The following is a 23,407-nucleotide window of genomic DNA, read 5'->3' on the forward strand; positions in this document are numbered from 1 at the left end:
AAAGTAAAAAATTTTAAGATCTTTGTAATTCTAAGAGGCATTGTTTTCCTAATGAGAAGTAGGAAGTACACAAAACTAAGCAAGCAGATACTTTCTGTCTTTTGCTTAAAAAAAGGGGCAGAATTTTTAGCAAGAATGTAGAATATCAGTAAGCTTGATACCCAGGCTCCCAGAGGCCTGCAAGACAGCTTGAAGTTTGAGAGATGCAGGAAAAGTCTAGCAGTTAGTCCAAATCTGACTAGCACCTCTGAGGTGGGGAAAAGAAAAAAAGAAAAAAAAAAGAAAAAGACAAGAGAAAAGAAAAAAGGAAAAGAGATATACTGAGTTAAGAACTAGGTGTCACACTTATTTCGGAAATGCAAAGATCTGAATATTGTGTCAATCTGAACAGGTCAATGTAATTTAAAAGTAATCTTCCAAATTAAAAGGATTGTTGAAGTCTATTGTTGTTTCACAATATGTTTTCCGGAAAGGGCAGCTTTTCAGGGCTTACCCACATCAAGAGTAAGATCTCCAGAAAGAGAATGAAGTTCTGGCTGGTTAGGCTGAAATGCGTTTATTAGCCAAGAAGTTGCATGCATCTCTCTTGACAGATGTTCTTCAACAGTTTAGCTGTAGCAGTTACTTCACCACAGAACAGAGTAAAAAGTTAGAAAAGCTCAGAACCCTATGAACTATTCTTAATAAGAGAGAGTCCTGCAGCCTGAAAAGCTACCCACTGAGCACTAGATTGAAAGAATCCAAAAGGATGGAAGATGCATGAATGATACCAAAGCCACACAGCTGCCAAGCCCCCAGTGTAGCAGTGTGTGCACAGCTGGCAGGACACTGCTGCTTCTCTGGTCTTTGTAATAAGATAGCTTGAAGTCCCTGCAGAACTGTTATTTATAAAGAGTGACGAGCTGATTAGGACTGCCTCCAAATCAGCCACAGCAGTTAAAAGATCTTACACAGTCCCTGCAGTGCAAGTGAGATGGGGATGAGTCTCCTGTTTTGCTTCAGGCCTGTTTTTCTCCAATCACAGTATTCCATTCTGACAGCATCAAGTTATCTTCTTTCCCAAAAGCATACAGACATCTGGTGCTGTTCTAGAGTAGGTTTTTATTGTTGTTGTTGTTGTTTGTTTTTTAAATATCTCTTCTGCTGAAAACAGTTGGCTGTTTTCACTATGCAGTTATTAGATCTAAAATACTAAAATCCATAATCATTAAAATTTGCTTCTTAGATTGATTCAATTTTTGAAATCCATGGCAGATGTTTCTCTATCAGTGGAAGATCTTCAGCGCATATTGGGGGGCGGAACACGACCAGAACTTGGGCTATTATATTTTACATCAAGCAGCCTTTGACAACTGAACTAAATACTCTGAGGGAAATAAAATTTTTAAACAATAGTGGTTTTAAAAAAGTGGGTATAATTTAGTCCCCTCTCTCGGACTGGTTAGTATTACTTCTGATCCACAAAAAAATTCTAAATCCTAAAAGTGTTTTATTTTAAGATTTTGAATAGACATATCTTCCTCGCTGCATTTCCTAAAAAGGATCTATTAAAACAAACCCAAAACCTGACACCCACAGAATTGTCCTCACATCACTTTGCAAAATATGCTATCTTAAGATTTTCCATACTACATAAACAACAAAACACTATTGATCATTAATTTTATAGACATTGCTTGAATATTGCAAAAATCAGAAATATCAGCACTGATGACCGATATTTTTAAACCCCATCTCCTATGCATTGCAAATAAAAACAAATTCTACCAAAATGGAAATAGAAGCTAAAAAGAAAAACTCCAGAGATGATGATCTTTGCTGGCCACTCTTTTCACCATTTAGGAGATGGGGGAATTATGCTTTAAACAAGTCTGATTTCCAAGGGACATGCTCCCGTTCCCATGAGGTAAATTCACTGCAAAATTTTGAGTCACTCAACCTTCTTCCCTGATCATCTAAAGAGAAATGTCTAAAGGATAAGTTCCTCTTTGAGGAAATCCAGAGTGCAGTAAATCAACGAGAGCAGAGTAATATAAAAAGAAGAAGAGAATTTGATTGCAAACTTCAACAGCAAAGAAAAACAGAAAAACAATATGGAAGTATCTTCCCTTTCTCTAAAACATCACAGTTAGATGAAGATAGGGAAATGGGACAAGCCTTACGTTGGCTTGAACCCTAAAGGATTCCACTCAATCCAAACATCAGAGCAGTCATCAACCATTTTCAGCATTTGTGTATTCTAGCTACTCTTTCACTTCAAAATAAACGTACAGTTAAGTTCTCCATCTATAGGTCAGTCTGTGAAATTGTGCCGAAGCCATAAATGCTGATAATCGGTTCTAGGATAGGGGCGAGAAGACCTTCAGTCCCTTCATGCTGAGATAATCACAGAACACAACCGAGATTATGAAACATTAGTTTTGAAACTAAGTGATCACCCACTTCTCTCCTTTAGAGAGTGAAGATGCCCATTTATGGAAAAATTAGAATAGGAAAATCGGGAGTAGAGATAGGATTAAACAAGGAGCGCACAAAACAAGAGAAAGGAAGGGCACATGCAGATTTACTTCTAACACACCGTGAGCCTGATTTGGAAGAATAGAGGAGACCCAGATCGCTGAAGTAGCTTCGCAAAAGGAACACCTAAGAATGCACAGCAGGAAACCAGTTTTAGTCTTGAGAACTTCCTATCTTGGCTGGGGATGCAGCAGAGGAGGCAGCTTGTGATAAATTTTCCTGAATCCAATCAAAAAGAGAGGGCTTTCTGAATTCCACTTATTCTGAACTACAGAAGTGACAGGGCTGTTTTAATTTCTTGTAAGCAGTTTCTATTAACCAGTAACATGTGTTTTTCCTGCATAATTCAGGGAGAAGCTATATTAAGATAAAGTGAAAAACAAGACAGTTTGGACCACTAACTCTTAAGTCTTTTTTAAAATTCTCTCTCCACTTAGCATTTCATGGCAAAAAAAGAAACAAGTAAGGGGGTGTGGGGAACATTCCAATTTAATTTAATTTAATTTAATTTTTTTTTTAACTTGGAGAAAAATTAATCAGTTAACTGCAAACTGCATCTATTGAACAGCAGTGGGAGCTCATAGGAAAGAACGGAGGATTTTGTGAGGAAAGCAAATTAAAATCCTACATTTAAATGAAAGACTTCAAGACAGTCATTTTCTACAAGCTCCTATACTCTTCAATTAGTTGCAAAGTTTCTGACACTAAAGAATTCTTATGATGACACATTTGCCCTCTCTTCAGTTAATGGGGATTACAACGTTTAGTCATTACACACATTCTTTTTGATAAATGTTGTAATTGCTCTGAAAGCAACATGCACACAAATACTAGAGTCAATGTTTCAATAACAGATTATGCAGTTAGTGAATAAGTATAAGCATTTTCTGTACACAATCTGTTAACATGGGATGTCTCTGCACATTTAAGTGCCCTCTTACATTTTCTGGATCTTCCGAAATCTGCCTCTTTCGCTATCAGTAAAATTAAAAAACAAAAACAAAAATATTTCACCTGCACACTTAGTACTATCATTCCAACACAAACAACAGGACACATTTCATTATATTGAATTCAGTTTAAACTCTAAGTTATGCAGCTTGACAAACCAGAGTCTCTAATACGGTTTGCCATGACTATCAACTAATTTAACAAAAAATAAAAAACTAAAACTTGCATGGACTAAACAATAGAAGGAGCATTCTATGAAGAGTCTAGATAGGTATTTTTTAATGAATGGAAGACTAAAATAAAAGAAATGTTATATGAAATGAATCATTTTCATAAGGCTAGCACTTTAAATCATTAAGGGTTCATGGGGTCACAAGTCAGTTAAATTTGTACTCTTTATGCTGTTCAAGAAGCTCTATTATTTTTCAGATTAAACAACAACAGAGAAGAACAACTAAAAAGTATCTTGCTTTTTAGCTTTAAATTTGGTAGGAAAACTGGCAGTGTTCAAATAGTCAAGAGTAACTCTTCATTAAATGTATTTTCTAATCTGTATAACAGCATATTGCATTTTAGTCTCACATTATAGCTAGACAAACAGTAGGAAGATAAAAATAAATTTCAAACAGTAATTGCTGTTTAGGTTTTGTGTAAAATTTAACTCATGATGAAACACACTGTTAATCAGTTTTCCCTAAGGCAAACACAGGGATTATTCAAAAAAACCTAATCCAAGATAAATGGGACTATTGTTCAATGTTCACTTCAAAGACACAAATATTAATTGCCAGTCTTACATCTTCAAAATGATTTTTTGTATTTGATTTTAAGCAATTTCAGAAATGTTAGTAAGATATAATACAAAATAATATAAAATAGCAAAAAGTAGAGTTTTACCATGAATTAAATTAATTATTCTAAACAACCACAGCCATTCCACAGTAGAACCCTTGCTAAAGGGTGCAACTGAATTAAGGGTGCAATCCTGGTTATCTTACTCAAGGACTGCAGAACTGGGAATTGCCTTCATGTGCTTTGCATACTCCTGAACCAGCATTGCATCTATTAATCATTCCTGCCTCTTTTTTCCAGAGAAGAGTACAGTTAACCTGAACTGATTGCATTTCAATGTCCTATTAAATGTGTTGTTTACCAAGCTAGAGATATTTTACCTCTAGGTCGCCTTTGGTAATGGATTCTTCTTCTACACGGAACTGAAGGTCTTCAACTTTCCTGTAAGGACAATTAATTAAAATTCAGACACCTTTGAAAGCAAATGCTTTCAAGCTCACTTTTCAGTGGAAATTAGAACTACAGTGACATCATTCTGATTATATCAGCAAACTGCCAGAAGCATCAGGGAAGGAGAAATCTCTCACACAAAATATGTCTTGAAAACAAAACCACTAAGACAGACATCATTCTTCTTGCAGCTCTGTAAAGAAAGTATTTTGTTGCATTTTCTGATGAGTTAAAAAGAAAACCTTTAATCATCTTTTCTCTCCTTCCTTCACCGTTTTGTGTGTCCTCAAAAGCAGTGACCTAAATGAACAGCTTGATCTAATATTTGGTGTATTCTACCATTCAGCCAAGAAATGGGCAGAAAGTTAGGAAATATAGGGGGGAGGGGGAAAAAAAAAACACCTAAGAGCATTCTAGAACTGTGCTGGTTAACTTGCATCAAAGCTCTAGCAGAGACAAACACATTAGCTGTCAAAATGAATGCCAAGATGCAGAATGGGGATATAGGCAAGAACACAGATACAGCTTGCCTTGCCCCTCCAGGAGTATTAGAATGACCAGCTAAAAGTAAGAAGCTAAAAACTGATTTAAAATAATTGATTTTTTTTTTCCTTCCCTCCCCTGCCTCTGGCATGCCTCAGTGAAGAAGGTTGTTAGAGCCAGATTTTCTCCTTTTCCCTTTGTTCCTTTCAGCACAGTAAGATGTGGCAAAGGAAGAGACTGGCATGCTCTCTTTCCTTTGAGTTACGCACACTGCTTGTGTCTGGACTTGGGCTGATAGAAGTAGAGAAGACCGCAACAAGGTCATTGTATCAAAGCGAATTACAAGTGATGGATGTCTAAAAGATAAAAGACAAAGACACTAAGAACTTAAATTTGTCTCATCTTAATACTGAAAGTGGGCCTTACCCCCATGCTTTGGAGAACACAGGATTAAAGATTATTTGACTTCAAGTTATTGCTGAGACTGTACTGAACACATATGACAGAGACCTTTCAAAATAAATAATACTAAAGTGGTTAGGAGGAATGAGAAATACTACACTGCTGAAGCCATGAAATATTTCCCTAGCTGTAAAATGTCACTTCAGTTAATGGGTAGCAGGCATACACAGCGACACTGTTACACTGCCTAGCAACACGCTGAAGGTGAGCTCAAGGCCACAGAGGACTGCAGTAAAACAGACCCCCGCTGACCTGGCATTCAGTGAAAACAGGTTCACGGCCAGGCAAACAGAGGTGCTGCGATTTTTTTTCTTTCTATTTAAGCATTCCATTGTTTTGTAGAATATATACAACCAATTCTAGACCTGACATCTACTGTTTTGAAAATTCAGTTAGAGTGAATCCCGTAAAGTGGGAGCATGCAAATTGCAATGGTAAACCTTGGGCAATTCCTTTGCATCTCCTCACCCGGAATTTCAAGTTTTAAGGAGGCCTTTCAGGGAGGCTGACACCTGCCTGATTTCAGGAAAGCACACAAGCCAACAGTGCAGACTGACAATGGGTTCCCAAATAGACTTGCTTTTCAAAAGCATTCCAAATCCATTAAGACAATTTGTCAGATTATTTCCTCACCTAACTGTGCATATCTATTTGTTAATCTCAGTTCCTTTCCTCAAACAGTTAAGAATGGCAATTACAAAAGGCATTAAAGGATTTGATGTTTTTTTCTGTAAGAGACGAACCCTACCTAGAAGCATGCAACTGATGGCAATAAATTATTCACAAGAGATGTAAGGTGTAAATTCCTATTCCAGCACTCTTAGGAAATGGAATTATCAGAACTTTCACTTTGAAGTGGGAGATGAGTGTTTCAAGAACTTCAAGCATAATCTACTAACTTGATATGAGTAGGAACAAAACCCCTGGCAACAGAGGGCAATACTAAAAGGAATGCATTGCATAAAATTCAGCTATAAACAGTAGTTACAGTCTCTAATCAGTCTCCACTTGGATTGTTTCTTGAGCAGTGCCATCTGTCAAGCCTAAAAGGGGACATTCAGTCACAAGAGATCTCAAAATACTAATTTCCTCTTCGAGTTGCAACTCATCATAGTATAACTTTCATTGGCTGCATTATACCAGCTGTAATATCCACCCAATGTAAAGAATTTCTTTCTTAGTATTATTTTTAAGAAACTGCAATACAGTTTTGTACAATAACTGCCCATACTTGCATTATTTGAAATGTGTTTCATATTTGCAAATCATTTTAATAAAAATTTTGTTCTTAACAGAGAGATACAAATGAAGACATTTTGGGGTCACCTTTTCTCTTCCTCAAGCTGATTGAGAAGCTCCACTTTCTCCCTATCAGCAGCCTCCACCATAGCTCGTAGCTGGTCCATTTTTGCTTCCATCTCCAGTACATGCTAATTGGCAGTAACAAGAACAAAATATAGTAAGTAGGCAAGTCAGGCAATACATAAATTTAATTCAAGTTATATAGCTATATATCTCAGTAATCATGATTTGGTAAAGTGATAGTCCAATGGACAGGAACATTACCATATTCAGATCTGCATATAGTAGTAGAAAACCATCACTTACTGAGATGTAGAGAAGTTCAACCAAAATTAGCTAAATTAAATAGATTTGCTATCTTGTCAAAACAAAGCCTCCATGAGGAATAGCTGATAAGTATGGACTATTTCAGTTTTAGAACACCATTTCTTACTCCCAGACCTTTTCAATAAGGCAACACAATTTTGGGAATTAAGTCCACTGTCTTATAGCTTCTATTTCAAGAACAGCAACACTGCTCTTACCCGATCATGTCCATCTCGAACAAGTGCTAATTCCTGCTCTATTTCCCCTACGTGACTGGTTGCTTTAGCAACTTCTGCCCTCTCCAAGTCCCTTTCTGCCAGGAGCTGTTCAATGTGTTGCTGCTTCTCCTTCAATGCCTCCTGTAGCGCTGTAGTACCAGAAATTTTTCTTGCGTACCGGGAAGATGTTTCTGTCAACTTTAGAAAGTAAATATGTTAAAAATCATTCTGTATCAGGTGAGAAAGCCAGGGATGCCTCCAGATTCTACAAACACTGGGTTAGTAAAGCAAATGCTTTCTGTAACCTACTGTACCTTCTCCTTTATGTTTTTAATAAAAGAAAAATATTTTTCTTGTTTTTACATTTAAATTATGTCATTTTCTAGAAGTTAACAATGGACATACCTGGACAGTAAGATTGTTTTGTGGTAATCAGCAGGTGGTTATGTAGGAGACAGAAGCGTTCAAGTGAAAACAAAAGTCTGGCCTCAGTTTAAGGTGGGTGCTGTATACTCGCATGAAGGCTAACTTGTTAGGTTTCTAAGCACCTTTTTGTGCAAGATATAAAGGCATCCTTACAGCAAGTTAAAAACATTCTCCCTCTATTTACCAAGTCATAATCTTAGGTCACCAGCAACAGTATAACATTCCCAAACGCTCTGGGAAAGCTTTTGGAAGTCCAACTGGCATTTTGTGCATCTACTCCGAGAAAAAAACATTCAGGATCAAAGGTGCTTACCTTGCCTTAAAAAGCCAGCCTTACAGCTAATATAATCCTAAAACATTTTGAAGTAGTACAACTGTTATCTGATAAAACATGTAACACTTAGAATTAGATTAATTCCAGAAAAAACTTCTGAACGATTAAACTTAAGAGTATAGATATAAATGAATGAATCTGGAAAACTATAGCTAAAATGAACCTTCAGGTTTTTCTTGACCTTGCATGATCTCTGCTCCACTGAATGGAACCAGTGTCAGTGAAAATTCAGCATGGCCCTGTCTTCTACTTCCTCAAGACTTTTTGAGCTAAAAGGGAAAGTGAATAAACTGAAATTACATCATAAAAGTGAACAAGAACTGAACTAAAAAAACCTGATACAGTTTATAAAAACTGACCTTACACTTAGCAGCTCAGAAATCTGAAGTGAACAACATCTCATTTAAAACCTTATTTAAAACAAAAACCCATATGCAAAGACTTGCTCTTTTGTTACATTTACCTTTAGCTCTGTCCAATAGTTTTGCCCAAGAATAAGAACATTTCCTTTCTGATCTTTTCAGAGATTGAAACATTGAAGAATAGTTGCCATACGCAGCAGGGAATGCCAGCACCCAGTAACATTGACCACAAAGCGTAACATGGACATAATTTTCCTGTCATCACAAAAACATGTCTACTCTTCTGTTACTGTGATTCCTACAGAATCAATATTTCTAACTTGTCTACTCACAGCCTTGAATGGCAAGTCCATAATCCATTGGAAATACTATATCAAGTGACTCAAAAGGTATGAGACAGAATAAGTTCACCTTCTAATAAAATGAAGCTTTCACTGATGTTTAGATTAGTTGTTTCTTACCTTCTCAGTTTCTGGAAGATGTCTCATTCCAGAACACATGAGAAACTTTACCTCAAGCACAACTATTGCTTTTTAACAAGTCTAGCTCCTCTAATCCAGCTTGACTTTATTTCTGATTTCAAAAGAAATCCAAAAGAAATCAGAGCAATAAAAATCTGCTGTGTCAAAATTTGATTTCAGGAAATCCTGTTTCTTCAGCAGGTTAACTTTTGAAGAAAGAAAGCGTCAAAATTATTCTCACCGTTCTTTCACTTGATTAGGAACCAAAGACTCATGCTGCCTAAGAACAGATCCGGAGGGAAGCTGAAATTTTAATTCCAGAAATAATGGATTACAGAAGCATAAGATTTTATGGCTCAAAACATCCAAACGCCCTGGGGCACAACACAAAGGCAAAATAAGCAAATATGCTGCAGGCATTTACAATGTAAAACTATGCTGTCTTATTGCCCAGAGTATCATAGCATACTAATGCTTCACTGAGAGTCTGCCAGGCCCATGAACTCTGCTGCAAGCAGGCATTCCCTTACTCTGAGGTAGTACTAAAACAGTGCACCAATTGCAAACTAGGGGGCACTGTGCAGTTAGTAGTGTAATTTCCAGAACAGATTAAGTAATAAAGTCCCTCCTTTTGTGCCAAATAAAGATCCCATATGCTTGTTGCAATAGGGTATTAACCCTGTTTTCCGGACCAACTCTTGACCTCTGTTCACTTGTAATCTGCTTCAGTTTTGAAACACTACAGTAAGTCACTTCTGTCCTGCACCTGCTGGTCAATGGAACAGTATGCTAGCTTACTGGTTTCAGTTCAGTGGGAGCTAAAGTGATCTCTTTCCAACTATATGTATTCATGTACTCTGGTTTCAAAAAAGAAAAAGAAAATCTAGTGTGAATACGGAAAAACAATTATTTCTATGCTTTTAATTGCCATGAAAGAGAGAAGTTTTTTACTCAGTTTGGCTTTCCCAGAAGACTTCCATTTCACTGCATGTGACCCAAGACTAGGACATCTATGTAGTAGAGTAACTTCAAAAGAATCCAGAGTAAGTGTATTAGGCAGAATTAGTACAATGTTAAAATTCATCTGAGCACTGTACTTTGCAACATCTAGCCTTTATGAATTCACAGGATTAAAATCAAATCTAAAGGAAAAGAAAGAGGCTTCTTGTCAGCAAAGACTTGAGAATTGCTAATTCTATATTTGTCAGTTGATTCATCTCTTTAGTGATAAAAGAAAGACTTTTACATTTTAGATAATTTGAAATTTCTTGCTCAGTAAAACTCAGTTTTGGTCTTTGGAAGCTTTGGTGGATACCGATTCCTCAAACACAAACCCCATAATACAGAGGTAGTGCTAGGAAAAAAAAAAAAAAGAACAACTAACAACATAGATTCCAATCAGAAAACACTGATGCCTTTTCATTTTGTTGGCATCACAAGCCCCTTTCTTATTGCAATAACTCAAGTTAGTCTGAGTTAACTGTGTAAGCTTAAATATTCAAGTATTTAGCTACATTTCAGGGCTAGCTAAGATTTCCTTCCTTTATGCATGCTTTGAGTGGGGGGAAAAAAAAAGCACAATTAGACATACATTGTACCCAAGATCTGCTCTGTTCTCAATTTATGCAAGTAAACCACAGGCAAGTGCCATGTGGATTCCTGCTTAGGCATGTAAAGCATGCAATAGAAAAAGAAGCTTACTAGTCCTGTACGGCTTGGCTTGCTGCTTACTGAAGATGCCACAGAACTGAGAGAGCTCAGGGAAGATGCACTTGGACTGCGTTTCAGGGCTGAGGGAGTTGCAATCACTTTTCGCACAGTTGTCTTCGCTTTAGCTGGGGTGGTTGAGGGGAATCCAATCTTCGTAACTTTGTGGACTGGAGCAAACAAACCATATTTTGGCTGACACTGAAAATACCTTTAAAAAAAAGAAAAAAGACACACATATGAGCACTAAATTAACTTCTGCCTTTTCATACACATGCTCTCACAAAACTTCACAAAGAATTCTAGATCAGTAGCCTAAAAGTACTAAAGGACAAGGTAACAGCTGGTGACAACATAATCTGTATTAGGCTGCCTAACAATTTTTTTAAATAATAGATTTTATGGGGCAGTGGGCTTTATTTTGAGAGGCTACAACAGCACTAATACAGCAGACTTCAGAAATTCAACATGGAGAAAATTCTTGAGCTAGAGATATCCAAGTTCTTTGTTTCCTAAAAATTCCATTCAGATTCAAATTTTAACATGTATATCCTTCCTCTTCAACACATTCTGCTGAGCTGGCCACAATAAATGTGACAGCAGAGATTTAAAAATAAAATCAGATTTTATTTAAATCAAATATTTATATATTTGATTATACGTGTTATATATACATACACACACACACAAAAATATACATATATTTGATTACATAAAGCAGATATTTGGTTATACATAAACAAAAGCTGCTTGGAATTTCAAATTGTGACTACCTACATTAAGGCACAATTCTTGTAGAAAATTTTTTTAATGAGTTGAACTGTACTTTATACCAAACAAGCAGGAAACATGGAAACATTAACTTGTGATGTGGTTTAATGCTTTCTAAATGTGACTTACTGGAGTAAGCATCTATACTATTCCCAGTCTTTATGATGGAGCAAATGTTGCTATAAGTGCCATCAGTTCCTGCAATGCAGAAAATTTTCCCCTAAGTTTTGAGAAACCAAGTAGAAGTTTAAAAAGCAGGAAATTGTATTTTCCACTACCAGCCTATGAATAAAACACACGTGGGAGTAGGAGAGATCAACTAATACCAGGAATGTGGAGTTGAAGCAGACTTTCAGAGACACGTAGGTGTCATAAAATTCAAATCACTGTTTAAGGATTTTCCCCCTCACCCCCCCACCAAAGTAGACAGTCAGGTTTGCAGTCTAACTACTCTTTTTGATATAAAAATTTTCACATTTAGAAAAGCAAAACACAAAGATCCAAAATCTTTAAGGCGGCTGTTATCTGATGATTGACTAACCTTGTTCCAGCCACTGCTCCATCATTCTTTCCCAGAGGTTCATCCAGCTCTACTCCACACCACTCTCCTTTAGCAAAGTCCGTTTCTCCCAGGAAACGAACAACTCCAGCTTTTGTTCCTCCAACCTGAAGCAATAAGACACAACAGTTTTTACTGCATTTCCAAATGAATACAAAATCAAGTGTAAAAATATTCAGTATAATCATAATCGCAAAGCACATTAATGATGTAATCATTTTTTATTTCAAGTTGTATATTCTGCTATCTCTAAATCTTGTTTTAACACCTTGAACAGGTTTTCACAACAAAATTATTTACAGGACCCCCCCCCCAAAAAAAAAACAACCCCCCCCCCTTTCCTAGCATTTAGTTCTCTTTGATTTGGCATTCAGGAAAAGTTTGCCATAACTGAAGGTCACAGTTCTCTTAGGTTACTTTATAGGGCTATAAGATTAAAAATATTTTTGCCAAGACTCAATATAAACAGGGTACTGAATGCAAAAGATTTGAGGTATAGGTACAAATAGACTTCTATCAGCAATTAAGGTTTTCTAAGAACTGCTTATTTCTTATCCTAATTTTAAGAGAAAAAGTAAAATAAATGGGAGGAGGGGGAAAAAAAAAGTCTTACATATTTTCTCTAAAGGATAATTCAGATAAACCATATAATCCACCTCTCTTGCATTTGAAAGAATTTATATAAAGTATAATGCATTGCATCTACATCTTTGCAAAGCGCTAACACGTTTGAATTTTCAGGGAGAAAAATCATTTTCTTGATCTTTTCTTCACACTTTTTGCACTCCTAAATGGAAGGTTAGAAATGATTTGTTTTCAAACTTATTAAATTTTTACAGCCATTGTGATCACATTCCTCTTGCTCACAATGTCTGCAATGACAGCTCTTCATAACTACCAGGGGAGAGAGGAATTAAACTAAATGAAGAAGCAAAAGGTGTTCAGTGCCACTGACAGTTGCCAAGAGAGGCCCCAAGCCAGAACTCAGGATTCTCGCAGGGCAGGATGACAATATGTTGTGCCCCATTTGTGTGAAAATCTGTTCAGCCTGCATCTAGCACTAAGCACTTCTCATGTAGCAAATATTAATCAAAACTACCTCTTCAAGAGGTTACCTGGATTCACCAGGGACATTTGTTTTTTGTGATTTTTTTTTCTTTTTTCTTTTTTTTCTTTTTTTAACTTGTACTTTATAGCACAATATAGCACACATTATGCAATGAGGAATATGTTTTGTAGCCTTGACAGAAAGCTTAGATGCAACCTGCTAACACAAAAACTGTCATTTTTCTTTTTAGGTACTTTAAAGTATATTAGCATTTTATACAACTCTAACATTAGACATTCTATTGGGGGGGGGGGTTACTTCCCAGGATAACTAGAGAACAACAAGCTTCTTGTACCATAAATTAAGGTGCATGCATACCGTACACTGGATAATTCAAATTAACGCATTTGAGGAGTGCTCACACAAGGGGTTAACAGTGAGGAATATAGACACGGAGGACATTATCCTGCATGGAAGCACTAAGCGTGCACAAAGTACTGAGACTGCGCACAGTAGCTGCCATACTGAATTTGTGCTGTAGCTTCTGGTCAGCAACTCTGCAGAGCAGACAGCTCTGTTAGCAAATCGAGGCTTCAGCTGATGACAAAAATTCCTAACCTACAGGCTTAAAACCTCAGAAAAACAGGGAAGAACGATTAACCCTTTTTTGTATTACTCAAATGAGAACAGCCAATAGAGACACTTTCATCCATATTTAAAAAGGCAGTCCTGTTTTCCTCTCTCATTAGAGGCAGCCTTCAAACAATTTTTAATCTGCAGACCACCTTTACATCTTGCTTTAGGTGGTTCTGTAGCAAATTTTTCTTCGTCATGGAATACAAAGACAAAGTTTACAGTTATCATGACTCAGCTTAAAATAGTAACTGGTAGAATGTTTGGTATTTAGTGTTCTTGGCAGAGAACAGGAACTTCCCCTTTCTTAAAAAATAAACAAGAATACTGCCTTGTGGGAAAGAGGAAAAAAAAAAAGAGGAAAAAAAAGAAACTCAACTGAGTTACATGGAATCCAAAGCTCCTCTAGGGTACAGTGGTGAAGAGGGAAAATACAACATCGTTTGTGAACAGTATTTCCTAGGAACAGCTATCCCTGAAGTCCATGTTGGTCTCCCTCATACATATCCTACTTTTTCTAGATGATAAATATAAAAGTACAAACATCAAAGTAAAATCCAACTGAGCGGTATGAAAGAAAAATACGTACATGTGCGTGTCTTTATGTGCATGTATACACATACATATCAGTCCATGCCAGGTTTCCCAAGCTGTTTTTATTCACTTTCTAGCTTGGTTGCTTTTCCTCTGCGCCCCCCTCCCTTCATTTTTTAAAATAAAGGTGGAAGACTTCTTTATGTGAAAAGAAAGACTGGTTAGTTCTATGCACAACTGTTTACCTACTCAATTTTGTGCTGCTGTCTGCCTGAATAAACAGAGCTAAAAGTCAAAGGAGGCTGTAAAGAAGCCAGGCAGGAAAGCTGGAACAATAGCCTAGATAAGGAGCATCCCCTCAAAGACAACAGCCAGGTCTGCACTTCCACAGAGGGAGTCCTCAGCTCCCTTAGCAGGACTGCTTGGCTAAGCCAAGGAGGTCTGCCAGCAAGTCTGGAGGGGGCTTTTGTTGTTTAAACAACATAAGTCAGTTAAAGAAGAAGGGGGGAGGGGGAGAGAGAGAAAGAGAGAGAGAGAAAGAGAGAGAGAGAAAGAGAGAGAGAGAAAGAGAGAGAGAGAAAGAGAGAGAGAGAAAGAGAGAGAGAGAAAGAGAGAGAGAGAAAGAGAGAGAGAGAAAGAGAGAGAAAGAAAGAGAGAGAAAGAAACTTTCCATAGAAAGGTAAGTAAGGTGAGCAAGATAAATCTAGTCAAAGCATGTCAGTGAAAAAAGGTTAACTGGATGTGAAGATTCTCCAAGAGGCAGGAACAACTGTTGCAAACTATTTCCTCCAACTTAAGCTGTAAATAAACCAGAACTGTGATAGGTAATAATTTGTTACATCAACTCGTGAAGTGATTTTATCATGAAACTAGGCGCTAAGTACCGGCTATCACCACAATGATTGTACTGAGTCAGCAGAGCGATATTGTATTGTGAAATGTATGCGCGTGACCTGAAAGGCACCACGTACAACGCAGAGGAAGACCCCAGCTTTCATCCCGACCCCCCCCCAGCAACAGCCGGCGCAACCACAGAAGTTACAGGCATATAAGGGGACTGTGAGCGGGGGATTGCGCGCGCCGTTGGTGGAGCAGGAGACTCCCCGGCCGCCCAGCGCTGTTTTGCTTACTTGTGACTTGCTCAATTATTCTATTAAATTGGAATTTATGCAACCCGGCCCGAGTGGTTGTCAATTCGTCGCGTTTACCCATAACAAGAACTATTGAAGCTCTGGTAAAATGCAGGTTGGTCTGGGGTGCAGGATATGCACTGCTTTTTGTTTCATACCTTAGCCCTGCTCACTTTCCACATATAGGTAAAAGAACGTGCGGCATTTGTTCTGAAGAAATCACACTGAAACGACTATCCAGGAGACACAATCTGGAAGAAAAGCTTTGGCAGTGTCCAGTCCCCACTGGACCTGCGACAGCAGTCACAGCGGATCTGCACAGGACTACAACCCAAGGCCTGGTGGGAGCGAGCAGATAGAGGAATTCATTCACCAAGAACATATGGGGATGCGCAACATGAGATCCCCAGGAGAAACAGCAATGTGACTAGTCTTGTAACCATGGTACCAGGCTTATTTTAAAACAAGACGCAATAAAGAATGCCAAAGAATTTTTATTTTCTCCAAACCTAGTCAAGCTTCCTTGAAGAGCCAGTTATTGAATTTCTGGCCTTCTGCAAATATTGAAAGATGCATCCTTACCAATAACAGTAAAGTGCTCATAACATGGATGCAGCTATATATGCAATTTTGCTCAGTTCTAAGCAAAAGCCTTCTAAATCTCCAGTTTTAAAGACAGGGTCAACACTGATCTCTAAAATTTGAATCTACTGCAGACTTCCAGTCACTCAGAGGTCTGCCTAAAATGGTATATATCTCTCCAGTTGCAATTAAGTAGTCAGCAGGTAACAACACACCTACTTTGAAAGTATTTAACAGAATAAACAATCACTTATTCCCTTGACAGGATAATGTGAGGAGCTACTGTACAATATAGTATGATAAGGGCTTATCTATGCATAAAAGTTGTTCTACATACAGATTTACACATAGTGCTCTAAAGGGAAAAAGAGATTAAGAAGCAATTAAGCCAACACAAAATTTTATATACTAATATGGAAAAAACAAGTGTATTTACATGAATCAAGTAATAGAAGCTGCTACAGAATGATAGCAAAATTGTAAAAACTATATAACTAGTTGTATTTGCCTGCAGACCTACTTCCTAGTAGGGCATGAAAGAATAAAAAAAAAAAGCCCTGTTCAGTTTTTAAAAGCTACATGGGAAAAATAGGGCATCATTACCATGAAGACAGTTTTCCATGACCTTCATTCATGCTAAGACAGGTCACTAAATAATAGAGCACAGAAAAGAACTGCCAAGTCTTTTTTTAGTCAGTTATCACACAATATATTCAAGCTGAACGATATAAAACAATAATATGCCAGAGTATCTAAGTTAGGCTATTGGGCATTGTGAGGTATGGAAATTTATTTGGAATTTGGCTAGTGTTATGTCAATCACATGGGAAAAGTGATTAAACTCCATTTATCAAATTCTAACTAAGCTTACCTGAACCTACTGCAATGTAAAATAAAGTAATAAAACAGGTTTGTAAACCCGAAACAATCACACTTCAAACACTTCTTGATGAAAGCACAGCGGTATGAGTAAGTCAAGCTGCGTGAGAACCTCTGGAGAGCTGCATTTCCAAAGATAAGCAGAAGTAGGAAACAAACACAAAAAAAAGTGCAATCCAGAAAAAAAGAGATTGTCTAAAAAGTCAGACTGCTGTTTAAACAATGTTCATCAAAAAACACAAATCTGAAAAATCCACTGTCTGAAACTCGGTCAGTAAAACAGTATCACTTACTCGGACACAGGTGGCACAAAGAACTGACCACTTTCCTTGCTGCGATCGTCCTTTTCAACCTTCACTAGAGGAGTCAGAAGAGCAGAGTTCAAAGTGAAGAACAATTGCTCTGTTTTCTCTTTTGCCTCATCACTGTAATTTATGGCGCGCTTTGAAAAGCATCGCTTGGATGTTTCTATGCTTGTGACACAGACCGGGAGTCTCCAGAACCACTCGAACTATGGCACCCATAACATGCAGCACTTGGGGGTGGGGGGGCGGGAAGAGAAGCACCCGGAGAAAATACAAACAAAAACCACCTTTGAAAATAACTGGGATCTACTAATCAGAATTGTCCTTTTCTTGTTTCTCAATACTTAATAAGCCATTTCCAGTTAGCAAAAACAGTTGTATTTAATTGATTCTTTCACTCATTCAAGGCCAGAAGGAACCATCAGTTCTGGGTCTCCTGTATCTGACAGGACATTACAATTCACCCAGTTATATCCCTATTGGACCCAGTAACTGTACTGAGCTCAGAGGTCTCTCTCTCTGTTTTTAGATCAGAGCTGATATCCATCAGAAAGTAAGCTTCCATTGGCAGCTTGTTTTCATAGTTAATCATCCCATTGTTATAAACACATTTAAGCTTCAAATAAAACAAATTTGACTTTGGCTTCTAGCCACAGACTCTGATTATGCTTTTATTCAGAAGATTACAGAGCTCTTCAGCAACTGGTATTTAGCATGTAGGAAAGTACGTACATGTTTTAAGTAAGTCACCCTTTAATCTTCACCTTCATAAATAAAGCGGATTGAGTTCAAGTGTTTCATTGCAAGATATTTCCTTCAGCTTGAGTCATTTTATCCAGTGTTTCCAATGTGCTTTTCAAAAAACAAAGGTTGTAACTATATGCAGTATTTGAGTACTGACCAAAAAGGTGCTGCGTACAAATGTAAAACACCCCTCCCTGCTCCTCTCAGCAATTCCTGTGTAGAGACACACGTGTCACCGTCCTTTTGCCACAGCAGCAAACCATGAACTCCTATTCAGTACCTTTGACTCCTGGATCTTTTTCAGACATTACTCTCTCCAGGAGACAGCTATCCAATTTATAAGCCCAAGAATAAGAGCATAAACCGCATGACAAACTCTGCAACTGAATACAACCAAACATACTCTGGTTTAAACAGCTTGGCCTACTAGGGATGAAAGGAGAGGTTCTCACGGGCTGCCCTTCGCCTGCTGCTATTTACCATTCTCACCATGCGGAGACTTCCTCAGAAATAACTTTTACTTCCAGAGCATCGATCAGAGTGCTGAATAGTATTACTACTAGATTAGTTCACAGAAAAACCACGCTTGTGACCCATATCCAGTAGAACCCAGACTCGAGAGGGGGGGGGGGAAGAGAGCAGGGGGAAGAAGGGGAGTGCCATCAACTGCCCAGTTCCTAAATACATTAATAGAAGTAAAGCACAATGCTAATTTTGAAGTTATACTGTCATACAGTATCCAAAATTATTAAAAAAGACCAAGCATCTTCTGAGTTTCCTTCATTAATTAATATCTTCAAGGGAAGAAGTAAAATTTAAGAACCATCTGCTTTAATAACACTATCATGTTTCAGTCTGTCAACATCTGGTTCCCCTGTCAGCTTTTGCCTTTCTTTTTATAGATATTAGACAAGCTAGCTTCTGCTTTTCCAGGTCATCCCATTTCCTTTTAGGAGTATCTGCATAACATTAGCACTCTTCCAGTCATGCCCTGATCAAGCGTTCAGACTATCTACTAAACTTAAAACCTGTCTCCGTAATTTAGATTTTTCAAACCAGCAGCTTTGTGAACAGCAGGATTGATGATGTCGGTTTTCCTCTGGCACTGGATATTACAGTTGAGTGACTTTGCTATTGAAAAATGCAACAGTGTCCACAGCTATTTCCACTGATGAGAACAGTATTTAGACAAGATCTTGATCATGTGGATTCTCTGGTGTGCAGAAGTCTGCAAAGTCACACCGCACCCTCTCCAAAACATGTGGTATAGATTCTCTGCCTTCTATTTGGCTACCTATTTTTAAGAAACTTTTTAAAACTTCTCTTTAAACCACTACTTCTCTGTTAAATTTGGTTGGCTAACAAGTTCAAAAGCAAGGTTGAAGCAGGCAAAAAAGATAATGTGGAATAGCAGACTTATAGGTACAATGTTATTACACAACTCTACTTCCAGAAAAAAACAAATTCGTAATTAAAAATAATCTGTTATTGAGGTTCCTCCACATGTGAAATAACATAGAAATAATTCGAATGTCAGAAACTTAAGACCCTCAATTCATTTGTCACAAAGGAAAGTATATGAAGAACTCTAACAGCAATTCCATACTGCAAACACCACACGTGAATCTGCTACCACTAAAAAGCAAAGGTGAAGACTAAAATAAGTAAATAAGTTGTTCTTTTGTCCATCCTGTGTCAAAACGAGCAAGTACAGCATGTTCCTGGACTTCACGCCCCTCAGGAAGGCGGGGGTAAGGTAGGGAATCCATGCACATACAAAATAAAAATTCAAACTTGCATGGACAAACTATTAACAAAGGGTGTGAAAAATCAACTATTATTGCCATAAAATTACATGTGAGTTACTGTGATGTAAAGACAAACAAGGAGTTGCCAAAACAAAATGACTCACAGTTACACACAACCAACACCTTCCTGCAATGATAAGATAAATTTAACATCTTATCTATCTCTGAACAAGTAAGCACAGAAAATTTGTCCTGAAAAATGTTAAAAATATAACACTAAAAAAGCTGCAGTTTGCACAAAGAAAATCACCAAGATCCGCAAATTATGGACAAAGTCTTTGGATACTCTCTAGAGTGTCCTTCAGATATATTTTTATATGTATTTTGCATGCTGTGGCAACCACTTCACAGTTAATTTACATCACACTCTACAATATCTAAAATGCTATGTCTAAATATACATAATATAAGAATCACTTCTACCCTTGAGTTAACATGACAAAGCCATCAAAACACCTTACAGTCAACTCAGCTTAAGGATGAAGCAAAAGTATGATTGAGCAGTTAAGCCTAGTGATACATTTGCAATTACAACAAATGAGGCTCAGGAGGGGTCAGCCAGGGTAGAGCGCACAACCACCACAGGTGCTCAACTTCCACAGCTTTCTTTCTTTTCTATTCCTCATGCGCATTGTGGCAAGACACCTTTGCACTGCTGTACGTGTAACAAGGCCTATGAATTTTTGCTTTTCAACAGTTAAATACTAACCATTTCGATTTTTAAGGGAATAAAAACTCAGAGGTGTATTTTCTATTTGGACTGTTACAGAAGCTAGAAAATGGAAAGTCTACAATAAAAATGCCACATTGACAATGCAGGATTATTTCTAAAGGGAGAAACTTCTCTTTACACGTGAAATACTTTTTCCCTTGTTGCTGTTAAGAGTCCTGGAATTTAATCAGTTCACAGCCTTACGTCAGGTTCACTTGAAGATAGGTTACACGGGTGGAAACAAATCCGACAATAATCTCCTATCAGTCTCTGCCTATTAGATCACTAAAGAACCCAGTAAGGAACTCACTTGCAAGAAATAACTTAGAGTGAGCAGTATAAAACAGACACAGTGAGAGGAAATTGAATATTACTCATACATAGAGAATAACTTTGTAGAAAGGCCACATCAGCAGATGCCTGTACATCTAGTTTGTAGTGTTTTGTGAACATATGGATGGAGGCCCAAGCTACAGCTTTACAGCTCAGCTCCAGCAGCACCAGATTTGGCAGACCATAATGAAGCCGTAACTGGTTGAGAGAATGAAAGCACTTTAATCCCTTGAGAAGGTTAAGGCCCCTTAGGCTGATAAGATTTTTTTTTTCTTCTGTTTTTGAATGTAGCATCTGGTGCCTCCAGGAAGAAGCCTAAGATACTCTCAGAACAGCTTCAACCCTTGGTAGGTGCAATGTTTGTCACTGAAAGCAGGCTTCCCCCTTTTATTTCAACATGATACCCTAATGGTAAAAATAAAACAAAACAAAACAACACTTTATATTGGGCTCTGGAGAACTCATGAGTGGTTGCAATGCCAGGGCAAACAATTTCTCTGGCTGCAACTCAAACAAACAGGAAATAGGAACTGGTTTAGCCTGAAAGAAATTTGTTTCTTAGCTTAGTTTTCAGCCAGACCAGTTCTTCCCCAATCTGATTTACTACATGGCCACAGCAACACTTCCACTGGCACGTGAAGGGAGAAGAAGGAAGAGGAGAGGATGGGATCAGTTTTTTCATGAAAATTTTTATTTATACTAGCTTTAAAAAGGTCAGCAAAATGCAGTCTCATTTTCAGTCAGCAAGTCAGCTAGAGTTCTGTTAAAGACCTTGCGCTCTTTATCATTAACCCAGTAAAAGAAGCGAAGGAAGCACCCAGGGAAGGAAGAGCATATTTCCCTATTAGCATTTCCTACTTCACAGCAGTTCCCAAACATGAGACCAGGCTGCCCCGAGTTAATGTTCTCTCTCTGCATATACCAACTAAATCATATCCAGATTCTGCAACATACTTTAGATGTTAAGAATGGAAATTATGATTAAGTCAGAGCTATCTGAACTACCCTTTGCATTAATCATTTTTCCTTTGCTTTGGCTATTTTTTCAGTAGAAGCTGTACATCAGTGGAACAAGTATGAAAAGATGACTAATGAATTACATATCAAATACTATCATTCTTTTAAATATGTAACTTATCTTCCTATCATTTTTCAACATTTATACATACTAGTATGAAGTTTCTCCAAATACTTGTTACTGAAAGGAAAATTACTGCTCAGCTTTAGGTCAACAAGGCAATTAAGTACAGGACTCGCTGAATTTGGCTTAAATAAACCAGGATCTAAGGAAGCCAGACTTCTTATCAGAGATTTCCCAGACAGCAGAGGGCTTGCCTGCCATTTTAACTTAATTGCCTTTGAGGAGAAGTAAACTACAGAAATCTAAGGGACCTCTCCTCCTGCCCTGGACCATCCATTTTGGGGCACGATACATCAGTTTGTGTATTTACTTCACTTTTAGTTTGATTTGCTTTTCATTTGTTTTGATTCCTCCAGAAACTCAAGGAAGAAAAGCTCTACGAAAACAGGGCTACTTAAATTTCTCCATCACTACTATACTTCCCTTCCTGACACTAGTGTCTGCAAGCAACTATTTTTCTAGTGCTTTCATCTCAATTTAATGACCCGGAATCTGTCATCATCAAATAAATAAATGAAAAAAATGTGGCCAATTGTTGCAGCAAAACTGCTGCGGATACTTTTCTGCAAACATCCACAGGAATACAACTCCGTGGACACACCCCATACCCTGAAGCACTGTCTGCCTGTTTTGTTATTAATGAAACTTTATATGCAGGGTCTCTTGGAAAAAGATTTTTTTATGCCCACTGAAAAAACAAACCTAAATTCCAACGCAAATCTTTGCCGCTTTTGCATCTTTTCATCTCTGCTTTTATTGCATTGTTCAGCATGACCTTAACATGAGATCCTCTAAGCAGGCTTGCATTGCAGGAGTATATAGGTGACAACCTCACAGCTCTACCTGGTTCTTGAAACGGCATTTCTCTGACTAGCGCTGTATCTGAAGTGTCTGAAACACTTAGCTGGCATGCCATCGCTATTTTTCTTAATGGTATCTGAAATAAGAAAAGATGATTTAGGGCTCCTTTCTTTGAGTCCAAATAAATCAGAAACTGATATTTACATCGGAAACCTCTTTTATTACTACATATATATATATTTTCAAAGACAAAGCAGTTTCCCCATAGAAGTTTTGGGGAACACCACCCATGACACCATGCTGCATTAGGTAATTCTAACTGAGTGCACAATAGACTGGTGAAACAATAGAGATCAAAAGAATACGGAAATAAGCTTAAGATGTTTTCTAACCATACGGAACAATGCAGACTATGGACTACGTACATAGGTGATTAAAGCAATCATCTCTCCAAGAGTTCTTTGCACATACAGCCTTTAATCAAATTGCCTCATCCCAACACCACTGGCTATAAGCACTTGATGCAGTAGTTTACTGTGACAGACTGCAGAAGCAAGTATGAAGAGTTCACAATTTCTTAGAAGTGGAATTAATGTTGTGATGCAGAACCTTTCATATAGAGGAACAGTAGTAACATTTCAGTAGGAACTGAAGAA

At 37.7% G+C, this 23,407-nt stretch overlaps 1 protein-coding gene across 2 annotated transcripts in view; it reads right to left on the minus strand.

Moving 5' to 3' along the window:
- CLIP1 (CAP-Gly domain containing linker protein 1) overlaps nucleotides 1-23,407 on the minus strand; it is an 81,127-nt gene that overhangs the window by 37,126 nt on the left and 20,594 nt on the right. The window contains exons 4-9 of one of the 2 annotated variants that reach the window (XM_067307009.1): nucleotides 12,084-12,208; nucleotides 10,766-10,982; nucleotides 7,482-7,679; nucleotides 6,982-7,085; nucleotides 4,641-4,701; nucleotides 3,459-3,491 (exon numbers count right to left, since the gene is read on the minus strand). In XM_067307009.1, coding sequence (XP_067163110.1) covers nucleotides 3,459-3,491; nucleotides 4,641-4,701; nucleotides 6,982-7,085; nucleotides 7,482-7,679; nucleotides 10,766-10,982; nucleotides 12,084-12,208 — 738 coding nt within the window. The remainder of the gene's footprint in view (nucleotides 1-3,458; nucleotides 3,492-4,640; nucleotides 4,702-6,981; nucleotides 7,086-7,481; nucleotides 7,680-10,765; nucleotides 10,983-12,083; nucleotides 12,209-23,407) is intronic. The other variant, XM_067307010.1, reaches the window with a different exon arrangement.

Source organism: Apteryx mantelli, chromosome 17 (assembly GCF_036417845.1).
Source record: "Apteryx mantelli isolate bAptMan1 chromosome 17, bAptMan1.hap1, whole genome shotgun sequence".
Lineage (NCBI taxonomy): Eukaryota > Metazoa > Chordata > Aves > Apterygiformes > Apterygidae > Apteryx > Apteryx mantelli.